Source organism: Mustela nigripes, chromosome 1 (genome assembly GCF_022355385.1).
Source record: "Mustela nigripes isolate SB6536 chromosome 1, MUSNIG.SB6536, whole genome shotgun sequence".
NCBI classification, from domain to species: domain Eukaryota; kingdom Metazoa; phylum Chordata; class Mammalia; order Carnivora; family Mustelidae; genus Mustela; species Mustela nigripes.
The window spans coordinates 13,970,295-13,985,283 of NC_081557.1; the positions used below are offsets into that span (position 1 = coordinate 13,970,295).

General features: G+C 35.6%; 1 protein-coding gene across 1 annotated transcript; it reads right to left on the bottom strand.

Moving 5' to 3' along the window:
* Positions 1 to 2,362: 2,362 nt before the first annotated feature.
* On the bottom strand, positions 2,363 to 3,288 carry LOC132002645 (olfactory receptor 1052-like). The gene is given in 2 exon segments (XM_059378106.1): positions 2,363 to 2,397; positions 2,400 to 3,288. Coding segments are annotated over 2 exon segments (924 nt in total).
* Between the last annotated feature and the right edge of the window lie 11,701 nt (positions 3,289 to 14,989).

Consider the following 14,989-nt stretch of genomic DNA (forward strand, 5'->3'; position numbering starts at 1 on the left):
CCATTTGTAAGAAAAACACAGTAGCTAGTATGTTAAATAAAGTGAAGCATAATAAAGGGAGGCATGCTTATACATCAACTGCAGCCAATATTTAGAGGAGGCTGCCAGCCTTATGTCTGACGCAGCCCTCTACCTCTGGTGAGACCTTATCAACCAAGCACCTAGAGACTGAGAAAAAATACCACTGTCTTTCCAATTCCATTTGAATCTGCAAACATCTGAATCTTCAGTGCCACACAAAGAAAACTCTAGCCCTTTTCGCCTGGCTTACAGCAAGATCAGAATCTGGCAAACGTTCTGGGGAGGAAACCTTTATTACATTTTTTGGTAGCTCTTCCTTCCAGCAAGATTTTGTGTTTTCTAAGCACAGCAAGAGTGTGGGGGATTTCCATGGACCCCTGTGACCCAAACCAGTGTTTTACACCTTCCACCTTCCATCCCATCCAGTTTCTTGGGGTGGGGCAGGGGAGGAGAGGGAAACAGCTGTGTGTTTAAGCTCCAATATAATCCAGCTCAACTCCTCCGGCCAAATAACTGCTGAGAAGACCACTGTTTTCTCTTCCCCCAAAACAGCTACAGGGCACAGGAGCCCCTGCTTTTGATAGACAGCAATTTTAATGTTTGTTTTGCTTGGGAGAACACCAAACGTTATCTCTGCTTCTCAGAAGTTGTTTGTTTATTTATTTATTTATTTATTTATTTATCTATTATTAAGGGAGAGGGGAGCATAGAGAGAGGGAGAGAGAAAATCTTAAGCAGGCTTCATGCTCAGCACAGAGCCCAGCGCAGGACTCCATCTCTAGACCCTGAGATTATGACCCAAGCCGAAAGCAAGAGTCAGATGCTCAACCAACAGAGCCACCCAGGTGCCCCTAGAAGTTCTCATTTATATCTATCTATCTATCTATCTATCTATCATCATCTATCATTATCTATCATCTATCATCTTTCTATCCTCATCTATCATATATCTAATTTATCTATCTAGTTTATTACATGCGCATCCTTCTGTTTATTTGTTTACTTGGTCTTCAAGCCTGATCAGACCCAGAATATGGCTAATTCCCTGAGAAGAAATGTCCCTGTGTGCTGAAACCTGGAAAATTTCTGTCTGGACCTCTCCTGAGTCTGCTGAACCCTTTCCAGAGCCCTCCATGCAAGTCCTCACCTGCATTCTCAAGTGTACCCTGAATCAGGGAGACTAAGTCAGCCAGCATCTCCAAGTTCACGTCTCTCTGAAATATAAAGCCCTCCAACTCTCTTTTCTTCAAAACCCATTCAATTCATTCAACAGATGTCTTAACTTTTCTTGCTTTTTTTCATTATTTTTGCATAGATGTTCTTTTGATACAGAAGTAAAAGTGCATATTTTCCTAACTTTTTAAAAAAATTTTGAAGCATTTTAAACTTATAGAACAGAATCAAGAATAAGAGATTTGCAAGAATATTTAAATGATGTCTCCTGTGTTCCTTCCCTATAGATACTAACTGCAATTGCTTATTTATTTCACCAGTCTCTTAATCTCTATCTTACTATACGTATATATGTATGTGTGTGTGCATATACTCATTTATATACACATATCTTTCTTTATAATAGTAATGACATACTATTATTTTATATTATCCAGTACACAGTAATACTTTCCAAAAGTTTGAGATGTAACATCGGGTAAAGCCTTCATCTTCACACAATATTTTGAAAACTCATTTACCGTATCCCTCCATTATTTGTTCCTCTAACAGCTTTTGCCCCTTATCTTACATGTCTTAATGTTTTGCTCTCACAGAGTAACTGGTACAAGTAAAGGTACTAAACAGAAGTGTGTTGAAGGAATAAATCATAACTAATGACAGTTATTCTTTTCTATAGCTATTCTAGGATACCACTAAGATATATAATTCAAATACAAAAATGGAGATATATGTCTTTACTTGGATGATAGCATTTTTAGAACAACAACAACAACAAAGATCTGATGCCAGAAAATCATGCCAAAAGGCTATTTCACTTTTCCTCTGAGATAAGAATGCATTTAATAAATCCCTATTGTTGGGGTGTTCTTTTCATTTGAATCAATGTCAGAGTCTTTTAATCTGTTGTGAGTTCTTTCATAGTATAGCATCAGAATTCGTTAGGGGAAAAAAAGATGTACTAGCTCTTGAAAGAATGAAATTGTTAAGTCACAAAACAACGAATGATAAAATACAGTGATTTTCAGTCTTCCTGTCAATCTCAACACATCTTCAATTTCATGAGTCTACCTTGATTACAGTTTTTGGGCATTTGTGTCTGTGACACAATTTTAAGAAAAGCCTGTCTATTTAATGTTAGGTTAACAAATCCATTGAAAAGATTGGGTCAGGTGGGAGTTCTCTTCCACCATATTGACCTTTCACATCCTTATTTCGTAAGCTATAAATCAGTGGGTTTAGCATGGGGATCACCAGCGTATAAAACACAGCAGAGACCTTCTCCTGTTCCAGGGAATACTGAGAGCTTGGCTGGATGTAACTGAAGGTCACAGACCCATAGAACAATGTCACAGCAGTCAGATGAGAGGCACAAGTGGAGAAGGCTTTGCGCCTCCCCTCAGCGGAGCGGATTCTCTGGATGGCAATGATGATGCATGTATAAGAGACCATAATGATAGTGAAAGTGAACATTGCAATGACCCCAGAGAATATTAAAAGCAGCATTTCATTGTTATGGGCATCAGAACAAGAGAGTTTCAGAAGAGGGGGAATGTCACAGAAATAATGGTTCACAACGTTAGGACCACAGAAGTCTAATTTGAGCAAACCGATTGTGTGTGTGAGTGAGTTAATGAGCCCACCCAGGTAAGATGCAATGACCATCTGAACACAAACCCTTTGGGTCATTATGACTGTATACAACAAGGGATTAGCTATTGCCACATAGCGGTCATAAGCCATCATAGACAGGAGGATGCCCTCTGTGGTTATGTATACTGCAAAAAAGAAACTCTGTAGAACACAACCAGCAAATGTGCTGGACTTATGGTTTGATAGGAAATTGACCAACATCTTTGGAGCAAAGACAGTAGAATAGCAGATATCACAAAAAGAGAGGTTGCTAAGGAAGAAGTACATTGGTGTATGAAGTTGGGTATTTAACCAGATCAAGATAATCATCCCCCAATTACCTGCCAGAGTGGTGAAATAAATAACGGTAAAAAGCAAAAAGAGAGGGATCTGCAAATTAGGGTTTTCAGTTAAACCTACCAGAAGGAATTCCTTCACCCCTGTTTGGTTCCAACCTGCCATGCATTCAGGTTTATATGGCTTTTCAGTTGCAGAATAAGGTGATATCACTCAGATGAAAAAGATATACGTACAGTTTCCTCCATGATCCAATATCCGTAATAGTATTGGGGTGTTTATGATTACCCTGCAGTTGGTTGAAGAGAAGAAATTAACTTCAGCAGTGGGGTATACATGTACTAGGCAATCTACTTACAGTGACTCAAATTCTTGGAACTAGAAATGATTTCATGCCCAGCTTCTTAGTTTCCACATCATAAATATTGAGAGAGGGAAACTCTTTTAGATCAAGAAAATATTAATTGGTAAAATTGACAGTCAAACCCAAATATGCCTTATACCAAACTTCTATTTCATGCTAGGGCATAGACAAGTTCTCTGCTTATATCGTGTATACACTGGGGCTTTTTGTGATAGAAATTATTCCTCCATCTTCTGGCCAAACTGTGGCTACTTTTCAACACCTGGTTAACTCACGATGCTGACTTTCATAACATGCAGCCCAACCCCTTTCTTTTCCAAATCTCAAACTTCGGAACTTTTTTATGACTCACCTCTCAGATTCTGCACTTGGAATATCAATGACTGTGTTCTCTGTAAGAGCTGAACTGAGAGGAAGAAGTAAAACAATCTTTTCTTCATTTAATATTGTTAGGGCCCATCAAAAAATTGATTTGAAAGCACTTCTCTTTTGCATCTTTGGATAACTTCACCTTGCATCTTTGCTTTTTTATCAGCATTAATTCTAATCCCCCCAAAAACCCAATGTCAAGGGGCAGGGTGTGAGAGCAAGATACTGAAACTGTACCAATCAGATAGGTCTTGTTATTATAAAATATTATACAAAATAAATATATAACTGATTAAGCATTATATGGAATATTTTTACATATTTAAATTCATAAATCTATAACCTCATAAGTATATATATGTACTTATAATTTGAAATGACATATACTGAATAGTTCATGGTTAAAATTTGCTTATAAGACAAAGGAAGAAAAAAAATCAGATAACACCCCCCAAAATAAAACTTAAACAATAATCACAAATAAAAATGTAAAAATCCACTATCAACAACAGCCTTATAGCTCAGGTAGTCTAATTTAAAAACAATACACATTGATTTGAAGTCTGTTGTATCCCAGCACACTGGGGTTGTAGTGGGAAGTATCAGCTTGTTGTAGCAAAAACAGTCTTAAGCTCTAAGAATCAAATGTCTGTGTGCATGCCCTGGTTGTACTAGAGACAGGATACAGTGACACATTCAAGAAAAATAGAAACTAATTCTTAAAATACTACCATTGGACTTATAAAATAAAATTATATCTAAAACATTTCCCAAATACTATGATATAGATATGAAAGGAATGGCTTTCCTTCTATAGTTAAAATACATTGTAATTCTCAGATATTCTATTTTAAAAAGAACTTTCCATAAATGTTTAACTAGTCTTACATTACTACTTACAAAAATATTAAATACTATAAATACACAAGCATACATGAAAATATTGAATGTAGGTATTATGTAAATATTGCTCTTTTTCCCATAAAATGGGAACCTTTGAAAACTTTGAAAAATAAATAACCCACAAGTAAGGACATTGTTTTCTGGCTATTTGGAAACAATACTGAAATCGTACAGCTGATGAGAGATTCTTTTAGTATAGGGAGATAAGAAATATTAAAAGTTTTAAATAAACCTACATCACCACTTCTCAAACATATTCACAACAAAACGAAGTCCAGAATAAGCAGAATATCTAGTGAGAAGACCAGGTTTTCGTGATTCTTTAAATACTAATTCCTGAGGGTAGAGATGTTTTAATGTTTGGTTGCTTTTCTTTTGGGGACATGAACTGTAGCTTATGTGTGGATGTAAATATTAGATGTCCACAGGCTGAATCATTAGCATCTTTTCTGGTCTCTGGAGACTGGAGATAATCATTCCCCTGAAGGTCTTCTAGATGCCTTTGCCTTCACTTTGATAAAACTTCACTCTTTCTTTTTTTTTTAAGATTTTATTTATTTATTTGACAGACAGAGATAACAAGTAGACAGAGAGGCAGGCAGAGAGTGAGAGAGAGGAGGAAGCAGGCTGCCCATGGAGCAGAGAGCCCAATGCGGGACTCGATCCCAGGACCCTGGGATCATGACCTGAGTCGAAGCCAGAGGGTTTAACCCACTGAGCCACCCAGGCGCCCCCACTCTTTCTTTTATAAATAAATCACTCATACACCTTGGGGTATAGACACAAAACAGAGAATAAATACAATGCAGGAACTAAAGAAATATATGCTACCCAGACAAATCTTCAAATGTTCTAATGATGAAACAGCCAAGATTATATATTTTTTCCTATAAAATGGGGACATTCACACACGTTCTATCATTCTCGTTGGTTCCTTATGAAGTTGATATATATTAATGGAGGATATCATACTCTCCAAACTTTAACAATAATTTGCATTACATATTTATGAGATTTTACACACATACACACATACAGAGCTAATTGAACTTTATACTCTCTTTTCGGTTTATTTGTATAAAACAGTATGCTTTTCTTTTCTCTAATAATTCGATAGACATCACAGAACTGTGGATTATGTCTTATAATTCTTTTGTAGTTTCCATTCTACTGAAGAGTAGACACATAAGACACTGTGAAGATTTTACATATATATCACATAGCTTTATTAGCTTTTTGCATAATTTATATTTAGCTCTTTTAATTATATAAATAATATATTTATTACTATATGTTTGGGAGAAGGTGGTCGTTGGTTTTGTGAAGGTGTGTAGTTAATTTTAACATGAAAGCAGAATAAGTCACAATATATACAGATAGATTAAAGCATGAAGTCATGTCAATCCAAATATTGTACAAAAACCAAATAATTATCACAAGTTATATGCAGTTGTGAAGATTCCAATAAATCAACATTAGAGTGTCTTTAGATACAAAATAGAATATATTGCCATGTAATGAGAGAAAAGAATTTTGGAATCCAACAAAACAGTAAGTGAGGAATGGAATTAGCTACATAATGAATTAGAGTTGCAAATTAGAAGCAGGAGGGAAAAAAGCAATATGGTTAAATGTAGCCAAATCAATGGCACGTACTCTAAAACCAACTGTTTCATAACTTGTGAAGTCATTGCTACAATAACTCGAACAAGGGATCAGTGTCAATGGCAAGAAGAAAATCCTATATTTGCTGGCCAAAAATATATTGGCTGGTATACAACTTAAGTTTTCTGAAATGGAATCTCTGACTTTCTTGAGATGGGTTAGTTCCTTCAAAAATGGGGAAGTATTTTGGATACAAGGAAGGTTAGATTTATTATAAAAATGATAAACTTAAATTCACAAAACCCACAGTTTAAGAAAACTTGTTATATTATATTATCAGACTGATCATGTTTGCTAAACCAACTTCAAATACATAATCAGAAACTGACCTAGAACTGTTTTGTTGAAAATTAAAGGGAATGTTAGTATTATTTTAGAGAGTATAAAGTAATAAGACAGTTTGGAATTCACCATATTAATATAGCCATGTATTAAAATATAAAGCATTCGTATTCTTGTGTTGATTTAATTTGTTGACCAATATGCTTGAGAAAATAAAGAGAAATCTATAAATTCAATTGAAAACAAAATCAGTTTAATTAAGTAAGATTATATACTATGGCAATTTTAAAGAACCCTTAGAGAAGCGATTGTTATAATTTGCTAGCTTTATAATTAGACTATCCTGTTTTGCACTCTGAATCAAAATGCAAGAAGAAAAGTTGATTTTTTATGTCTATTACAGCAAAACATTGCTTGTTGAATAAAATAATAGAAAATTGGTAGTGAAAAGACATTTCTGTGTGGAAAAGTGTTTCTTGAAGTTAACAAATAATTCACATTTCAAGAAATAGATGGGAAATAATTTTCTCAATATTCCAAAACAAAATAACTCTTCACCTTAATTTCTAGCTTTTAGATAAATGATATTTGAAGTTTGACATACTGATTTATCACTCTATTAATTGCTGATTACACACTGAAAACTTCATTATATTCAGCTTCTCACACATCATTTATGGAATTCTGGTGACATTGGATTAAAAAATGTATCTTTCTATATGCATCTATGAAATCCAGTATTAAGTAAGACAGAAAGACAGGACAAAAGGAAGGGAGGAATGAAAAAAGGAAGGAGGGAAAGAATGGGAAAAGGAAGGAAGGGCCAGGGGAAGGGACAGAGAGAGTGAGAGGAGAGGGTGAGAGAGAATATCCATATGATTCTAAATGTAAATTGTAGAATAATAGATACTCTAGGACAGATATTAGGTTTAAAAAAAAAAAAAACAGTTTTTTTTTACTTAAGAGAGAGACAGAGAGCGAGCAGCAGGAGCAGAGGGAAGGAGCAGAGAGGGTGCACCGGTGTGGGACTCCTCCAGGATCCAGGATCATGACCCGAACTGAAGACAGATGCTTAACCAACTGAGCCACCCAGGCGCCCTAGAACACACATTAGAATTTCCATCATTAGTTTAAAAGCTTTTGTAATTTCACTTTCAAGTACCTTCACTTTCAAGTGAAAGTGATACATTCACTTTCGAGTGAAAGTGATACCTTCACTTTCAAGTGAAAGTGATTTCACTTTCAAGTTCAAGCATATGAAGAATGATTTTTTTATTCAGGTAAGGATTGGAAATTGAAAAATTTAAGAAGAACCACTAGCATGCTGTTCTTAGAATATACTCAGCATTCTTCAATATCTAGACCTATGTCTGGGAAACACTACATTTAGCTTCCTTCCCATTCAAGATCACAGACATTTAACCTTGTTTTATAGATCAGAAACACTACATTTAGCTTCCTTCCCATTCAAGATCACAGACATTTAACCTTGTTTTATAGATCAAGCCAGACTTTACCTCCTTGTACAAGACTTTTGTCAGAGCACCATAGTCAAAATCTTTCTATGTCTTTCTCTAGTAGTGCTTAATAGAATGCTTGGTGTATCAAATTGTACATTAACGATTAGGTGAAAAACTGAATCTATTTTATATTACTGTACTCACCATCTTTACAGTTTTAGGTAGAAATAAATAACAGTTGTAAAAATTATAAAATATGAAGGGATCAATTAAGATTGTGCATGTGTGAATAACTGAAGGTGCCAGATATAAATGAATAATTGAGTTGCATTCCAGAATAATCAATGAAAAATTTGCACCATAAGCAGAATAATCAACCACTGCCTATTCCTCTATAAATGGATGCCAGCATTCAAACTGATCATAGTGGCTGACATAAGTTCTGTGAAAATATATTCACTAGTGAAATGTGAAGTGTTACTTGTTAATATAAAAAGCTAAGACAGATGGGCTATTAGAAATGGCAGGTCAGGGTTAACTTATTCAGGAGTGATTCCTTACAGGCTGTCCTCTTGCAGTGTTATATGGAAATCAGCTACAGATCAATGTGAAAACAGTAAAGGAAAGTGCTGAGGTGAGGAAGTAGGGAAGTCACATGTCAAAATCTTCAACATCAGCAACTGGACTCCATTCCCCTGATTAAGCCAGGAAAAAAAGATGATGTTTCCTTAACCATAAAGCCTGAGCTAGTAGATTAGGCTCCTGCCTTATTTATTGTATTTTCACTTATGAGGTTTGGACCAGAGGTTCTTGATCTTCAACAAGTCACGAGGATGCTGATGTTTCCCGACATATAAGTGTTGAGCTGACATCTTTGGGTGGTCATTATTCTGTGTACCTTCCCTGCCCAGATGGTCATTGGAAAATGTTTCTAAGCAAAATTACCCAGTTTTACACTGTAGCCACAGATTTTAGCCTTGTTTATATTGTTTATTTTCATGATGGTGATAACAGCTATGGGCTGCTTGACTCACAGGACATCTTACTTACTATAAGACTAATCTCTTTATGTGGACAAGTGTCCACCCCGTCAGCCACATGTGAACATGGTCTGTACTCTAGGACTTGTCGCTTAACTATCCTTATGTTTCCATACTTCTTCTATGACCTACAATTTCAACACCACACTTTAGCCTTGTTAAGGAGTGGTGCTTCTTAGGTTTCTAAGAAATGAAAAAGATCTAACTATAACCTCGGTGGTGGTCTTTTTATTAGATGAAGTAAGTGAGCTGATGAAAACAACTGAAGTCTGCCTGTTATGCTATACCATATAATCAAGAAGACCACCCAGTTTTTGTGGGGGGCAAGTGATTTAGCCTAGAATGCTTGGCCTGGAAAATTTGATACTTCAGAATTATTCTGTTAAGAAGCCAAGGAGGTATATGCATCCTGGTTCATGACTTGTGTTGCATATAGATCAACATCAGCAGCCTTCTGGATTGGGAAAAACCCAGATGGTTGTCTAAAGTGTACATCACCATCCTTGGACATCTTCTCTTGGAGGAATCTTAGATGGGTTGGTTCCTGGTTTAGTAAAAGACATCAAGTGTCACTACACCGTTTTTTGCTATGTTCACAATCCTAAATCCTAAATACGTGCTCCTGCAGCAATGTCAGGGATCATGTCAACAGCACTTTTTAGTGGAAATGGAAAGGATCACTGACATAGTGTGGTAGAAATCATGGAAGACACCACCTTGGAATAGGAAAGAAAGAATTAGGTGAAGGGCCAATTTGTTCAAAACATTCTTTGCTGGCTATGAAAAGTATATAGGGTTGAGAAGTTAAGAAAATCAATTATGATACAATGCTGTGATGGGCCAAAGATGGCTGTAAATTCATGGACACACCTCCCCTGGAATCTGGGGGAACCTTCCTGACTTACTTCTTTTTTTTTTTTCCCAAAGATTTTATTTATTTGAGAGAGAGAGCATGTAAGGGGTGAGGGGCAGAGGGAGAAACTGGCTCCCTGATGAGCAGAGGGCCTGATGTGGGACTTGATCCTGGGGCTCCAGGATCATGACCTGAGCTGAAGGCAGTTGCTTAAACAACTGAGCCACCCAGGTGCCCCCCTGACTTACTTCTTAACAGAAGACAAAAAGAGTGATGTTCTGGAACTTCTGAGGCTAGCACATGAGAAGCTAGTAGCATCTGCCTTAGGCTTTTGGAACACTTGCTCTTGGATTATCCTAAGACCATTTATTGAAGAGAATACTTGGAAAGACCAGAACAAGATGTCCTAAGACTGCATGGAAAAGAGATGCCTTGCCAATGTCCAGCTATTCCAATTCCAGCTATTAAGGTGACCCCAAATGAGACATCAGGCATTGGGGAACAAGGAGACTATCCTTATCTACCTCTTCCCACATGATAGATTCCTGAGCATAATGAATGGTGGTTGTTTTTAGCCACTAGAGCAATATACAACCAGAACAAATGCTGACAGGGCAATTCAGGTCACATATTCTGACATTATTTCTATAGCTACACCTGAAAGATTTGGACTTCAGCTCTGGCTCACCCTGATGTGTGGTAGTGTCCCTTTGTGGAAATACAAGGACTTCATCTTCTTGCATGGTCTCAATTATAAGGCTTGTTTTTCAGCCTCAAAATCAAGCCTTAGAAACTGGTGCTTCCCCAGCTAGTGAATTTTGAGTTTGTAGGAAAGGGCTAAAACAGGGTTTGGCCATGACATATGGGTATTAGACCCTGTCCTCTGATGGGAAGAAGGAGAGATTGTTGCCTCCCTAAGGATACACGTTAAAAGCCACATGTCCTGCTTCTCAAATAATGATGGCTGATCCAGCCAGATTATCATACATTATCTCAAAATGGGATAAACGCTGATGAGAACAGTATACTTGATGGTGCTTCCATCTGTGAGGAGGGATGCCACCAGGAGGTGGTGCCAAGAAAAAAAGAAATTCTCCTTTAGTTTGTTCAAGAACACATAAAACAGAAATTATTTTTATGAAGCATAAAATCTTCTACCTTCTTATAGGAGAAAAATGATAAGTTATGATAAAATCCTGCTTTTTATAAACAATGATGTCTATGTTTATATAACAATGCAATGGGGCATATACATACTTAATTAAAGAACAAATAACAATGTATCATTTATAAATTATGGCATGTCTTCACCATGCTTAGCAGCTGACTAAGAAAAAGCATAGATTCTCAATTAATACTCACCCCCAGTCTCTATCAACTTGACATACATCTCATGTATTTCAGAAAAGTATTTTTTATTTATTTCTCAGACAAAAATTACTTACAGTTGTATTTTCTTTTAAGTGGACTCTGAGAAACAAACTGAAGGTTTTAGAAGGGAGAGGGTTAGGGGGATGGGTGAGCCTTGTGGTGGGTATTAAGGTGGGCACGTACTGCCTGGAGCACTTGATGTAATGCATAAACAATGAATTTTAGAACACTGAAAATAAAATTAAATTAAATTAAAAAATATATCTTTTAAATATGACCAACAATTGTTTTTGGTTTCATGTCACAGAAAAAATGGTATTTTTAAACTCCTGCCATGAAATTCACTCCAATGCTCAATGTAAAGGTAATAAATATGTAGAATTATCACATAGACTTTATTTCTGACCTGAAAAAAGATCTGCATTAAATATGCAGATATTATTACAGAAGGAACAATATTTTTAGGATTTTAACCTTGTATACTATTTTGCTTTCTTGAAACTGAAATGTAATATAGCTTCTCTGGTAACATCCTCTCTCTCTCAACATAAAAGCAGACAAATAAATCTCGTAAGATGTGATGACCAAAATACACCACTTTATTATAATTTTTCTCAACTATAGATCACTTCTTAATATATATTCATTCAGCTTTAAATTTATGTGCTTACTTTATTGAATTATGTGTTAATTTTCTGTGTTCATGAGTGGATCTTTGAAATAAATCAACATTAGGGAAATAATGCAGAAGAAGATAAAATCTCATCTGAGATGTTCTTTGCAAATTATTATTCTGATATATTCAGGCAGTGACCTCACTCTTATGTGTTTCACTTGCTTTATGGACAAAGAAATAGTCTTGACTAAGTACAGTGGTTCTCACTCAGGGGGTGATTTTGCCTCCAAAGAGAAATTTGGCAATGTTTGGATACATTTAGTTGTCCTACATTGGGAGAATGCTAATGACATATAGTGAATAGAAATCCAGGATGATTCTAAACACCTTAAAATGTACAGTATAGGCCTCTCGTCCTCTTCAGTTAAGAAATATAGGCCCAAAATGTCAATAGGAACTCTAGGTTAGATAAACTCTTAACAATTAATAAACTCTTAATAATTAATAAAATCATTAAACTTTTAACAATTTTATAGTTTATGCATAGAGTTTAGTCAAAAAATGGGCAGAAGACATGAATAGACATGAATAGACAGGTTTCCAAAGAAGACATACAAATGGCCAACCGACACATGAAAAGATGCTCAGCATCAGCGGTCCTCAGGGAAATACAAATCAAAACTACAATGAGATACCACCTCACACTTTCAGAATGGCTAAAATCAACAATATAAGAAACAATAGGTGCTGACAAAGATGTAGAGAAAGGAGAACCCTCTTGCACTGCTGTTGAAAGTGCCAAATGGTGCAGCCACTTTGGAAAACAGCATAGAGGTTCCTCAAAAAGTTAAAAATAGAACTACCCTATGACCCAGCATTTGCACTACCAGGTATTTACCCAAAGAATACAAGAGCACCAACTCAAAGATATACATGTACCCCGATATTTATAGCTGCACTGTCAACAATAACAAACTATGGAAACAGCCCAAATATTCATCAACTGATGAATGGATAAAGAAGATGTGATATATATGTAATGGGATATACTCAGCCATAAAAAAGAATGAAATCTTAACTATTTGCAACAATGTGATGGAGCTAGAGTATTATGCTAAGTGAAATATATCAGTCAGAGAAAGACAAATACCATATGATTTCACTCATATGTGGAATTTATAATATAAAACAAATGAAGAAGAAGAAAAAAAAGAGAGAGAGAGAGAGAAGGAGGCAAACCAAGAAAGAGACTCTGAACTATAGGGAACAAATAGATGGTTACCAGACAGGAGATTGGCAGGGGGAGTAGGTTAAATAGGTGATGGGAATTAAGAAAGGCACTTACTGTGATGAGCACGGGGTGTCCTATGGAAGTGTTGGATCACTATATTGTACACTTTAAACTAATATTACACTGTATGTTAACTAACTAGAATTTAAACAAAAACTCAAAAAAATAAAATCAATGACAGCAGGAACAACAAAGCTAAATAAATTATAGTTTATTTATGTTAAACTAACTTATTTTAAAAAATGAAAACAGTCTCAGATTTAATAGGCCCTATTAAGGAAATTGATCATTGTTTTTATGCAACCTTATATCCATAACACAATGGACCGATGATGAGAACAAATCAATTCATTCCACAACACTCCCATCAATGAAGGGGAGGTGAACCATGAGAGACTATGGACTCTGAAAAACAATCTGAGGGTTCTGAAGGGGCGGGGCGGTAGGTGGGAGGTTGGGGGAACCAGGTGGTGGGTATTGGAAAGGGCATGGATTGCATGGAGCACTGGGTGTAGTGCAAAAATAATGAATACTGTTATGCTGAAAAAATAAAAAAAATTTAAAAAATAAAAAGGAAAAAATTTTAAAAAAAGGAAATCACACTAAAATTAGAAAGAAAACTTTGAACTAGCCCGTAAGTTTCAGAAACTATTAAAAAATAAGAACCAATTAATGGTATTGTACTGTGCACTTGGACAGTCTTCATAGTGGGACAGGTGTTTAACATGCTGAAGGTCACTAATTTAAATATTGAGCTCTACATTTTTGTTTTTTGGGTTTTTTTTTCTTTTCCTTCTTTTTTGTTTTGTTTTGTTTTTCTTTTTTGCTTTCTGACAACATCTCAGAATGTTTGGAATGCTTCACAGATATTTTTGAAGTGCTTAATTTCTTCTGGGAATCAACTTTCCCTGTTTCTTAAAATCAAATAGTAATATACTAGTAGAAAAATAATGAACAATGATATACCATTACATTAAAACTGGCAGTATAAGCTTTACATGTATTCTAGGAGATTGGTACATATTTGATCACCTAATTCTCAAATCATACATATTCTAATAGCTTTATAAATATTAGTTCATTTAATCCTCAAAGCAACCCATGGCAATGGGCAATATCTTATCATTGACTTATTTCCATTTATAGGGTTACAACCAGTATAAACTAATCCAGTCATTCATATTTTCAGGGTTACCAGAAAATGCAGAATATTATATATTCACATGTACACAATTTATTCTTTCACCTTTGTCAAGATAAAACAACGGAAATGGAGACTGAAGGAGCAAAATCAACCGCAGAAAATGTCTGATAATTTAATCATCAAAAGTGATCCCAGAGCAAGGAGTGTCTACATTTCAATTGGTTTGCATTGTCAATTTGCCGAATAAAATAATTAGAACAATTGTTCACCTCTTCTTGAAGACAGGGACTCAAAGAGTAACTCAGTAACATATGGCCAAATAATTAGTAATATATACAGCTTATAATCTTGATGGTCTCCACAAACTTTTTTGGTTTTCATATGTACCCACTATGAATGGAACACTAGAGGATCTCTTACACTAATCAATCTAGCCTAAAGACAATCAGAGTCTTATAACTTCACACTGTCCTAATATTAAAAGGACCATTGCTATGTGACTTCTATC